The 1,896-nt window shown below is 46.9% G+C and overlaps 1 protein-coding gene across 1 annotated transcript in view; it reads right to left on the reverse strand.

Moving 5' to 3' along the window:
• The window catches only part of LOC106084293 (glucose dehydrogenase [FAD, quinone]), a 1,800-nt gene extending 134 nt beyond the window's left edge, over nt 1-1,666 (reverse strand). Inside the window, exon 1 of the mRNA XM_013247863.2 lies at nt 1-1,666. This exon is cut by the window's left edge and continues 134 nt beyond it. Coding sequence (XP_013103317.2) covers nt 1-1,666 — 1,666 coding nt within the window.
• Between the last annotated feature and the right edge of the window lie 230 nt (nt 1,667-1,896).

Consider the following 1,896-nt stretch of genomic DNA (forward strand, 5'->3'; position numbering starts at 1 on the left):
GAACTCTAAGGCGAGCATCAACCACTGCTGTTTTATCCGATTTGGGACCCATTTTCGCTGTACCCGATTGATGATAGATGGTCAAAGTCAGGTGTCTGGCATAACATTCCAAATAGGCTGGTGAGGTGACTTTGCCATATTGGCTACATTGGGGTATTTTGCGTTGCAAAAGTGTAGCTCCTACTTGACGCATTGCCGGCTGTTTTGCAATTTCTATGACTTTTTGTAGGGCTCGCACCACCGTGGCAACATCTGCGGGATCTGCCAAATAGTTGGGATAGATGAGAGGATGTATGTGAGGATTGTTGTTTCGCAGCAAAATGCGTCCCCTGCTGCGTGGCCTTAGTGGCATGGCAAATATCATGAAAGCATTCAAATCATTTTCCAAGATGTCCTTGTACAGGGTTTGAACAATTTCGTTTCTTATGCCAAATGCTGGCACTGCGGCTGGGTCGATATGCAATCCAGTGGAGACCAGAAACAGTTCAAATTCTGGCCAGCTATCGGCTTTCTGGGCATCATCCCATGCGTGCAGGGATAAGGCCTCTAGACCGCCTAATATCGAAATCTTGCTGTTGTGGGTTTGTAACTTGAGAAATTCTTCGGCATCTAATAAATCATCAAGTCTCAAGGTGCTGATATTGGCAGTGAAGGTCAAAGGGGAGGCTATGTGGTCCTGCAAATTGAAACCCACAGCCAGATCTGCTAAGGGTTTGATGCCAACTTCGCGTAAATGTTTGGCAGGACCCACCCCAGATAGCATTAGCAGCTGAGGCGTATTGATGGCTCCCGCAGCTGAGATCACCTCCAGACGTGCCCGAACCTCAAAGGACTGACCTCGCCTCTCAAACGTAACACCATAGGCTGTTCTGTTGTTGGCGTCTATCAGTATCTTGGTAACAAGTGCATGCTTTACTATATGCAAATTAGGTCTTTTGCCTTTGATGGGATAGAGATAGGCTCGATTTGCACTCCAACGAAATACTTCATCTGTGGTGGCCTGCACATAGGATACGCAGTTCTGTTTGAGTCCATTATAGTCGCAGCGGGGTAAACCATACTGCTGTACCGCCTCCAAAAATTGTTCAGCCAATTCAAAGTGCACCTTGGGATAGGTGATTTTAACAGGTCCCTTGCGTCCCACCACTTGGTTGTCAGCATCTGGCACCATGGAGCCCTCAGCTTTCTGGAAGTAGGGCAAAATCTCTTCATAGCTCCAGCCCTCATTGCCCATTTGGGCCCATTGGCCATAGTCACGACGATTACCTCGCATATACACCATGTAGTTAAGGGCCGAAGATCCACCCATCACCTTGCCGCGTGGAAAATTGCAACGATTTTTTTCCAAGCCCAGACAAAAGCTCTTCGAAGACTGTGCACGGTATGCCCAGTTGAGCTTAGAGTACAATTGAAATTCAATGGCCGCTAGGGGAATATCCAAAAACAGAGTCTCAGGTCCACCAGCCTCGAGCAGCAAAACCTTCCATTTAGGGTTCTCACTAAGGCGGGCTGCCAAAGTGCAGCCCGCCGTACCTGCGCCCACAATAATGAAGTCATACTCCTTCAAGAGTTGCACCCCTTCATCCAAGGCTTCCAATTGTGCATGGCTCTTAACTTGGCCCAAAAACGTGAACAAATAGGGTACAAAACTCGTCTGTGCTTTCATTTGGTACACAGGTTGCGACAGGCAAAACAACAAGAAGATTGTGGCCATAAGCGGCCATTGCCATCTCGCTCTTTGTGCCTTTACGCACATTTTTATTTTTTTGGGAAACGGACAACCACAGCGTACTCGGTAACAGTAGAAATAGGACTGAGTTGATTAATTCTTTAAGTTCTTCGAAGTTAACGAGCTCCCAAAAATAACTATGAATAAACAGGTAGTTTCTATTGTTG

Source organism: Stomoxys calcitrans, chromosome 4, assembly GCF_963082655.1.
Source record: "Stomoxys calcitrans chromosome 4, idStoCalc2.1, whole genome shotgun sequence".
Lineage (NCBI taxonomy): Eukaryota > Metazoa > Arthropoda > Insecta > Diptera > Muscidae > Stomoxys > Stomoxys calcitrans.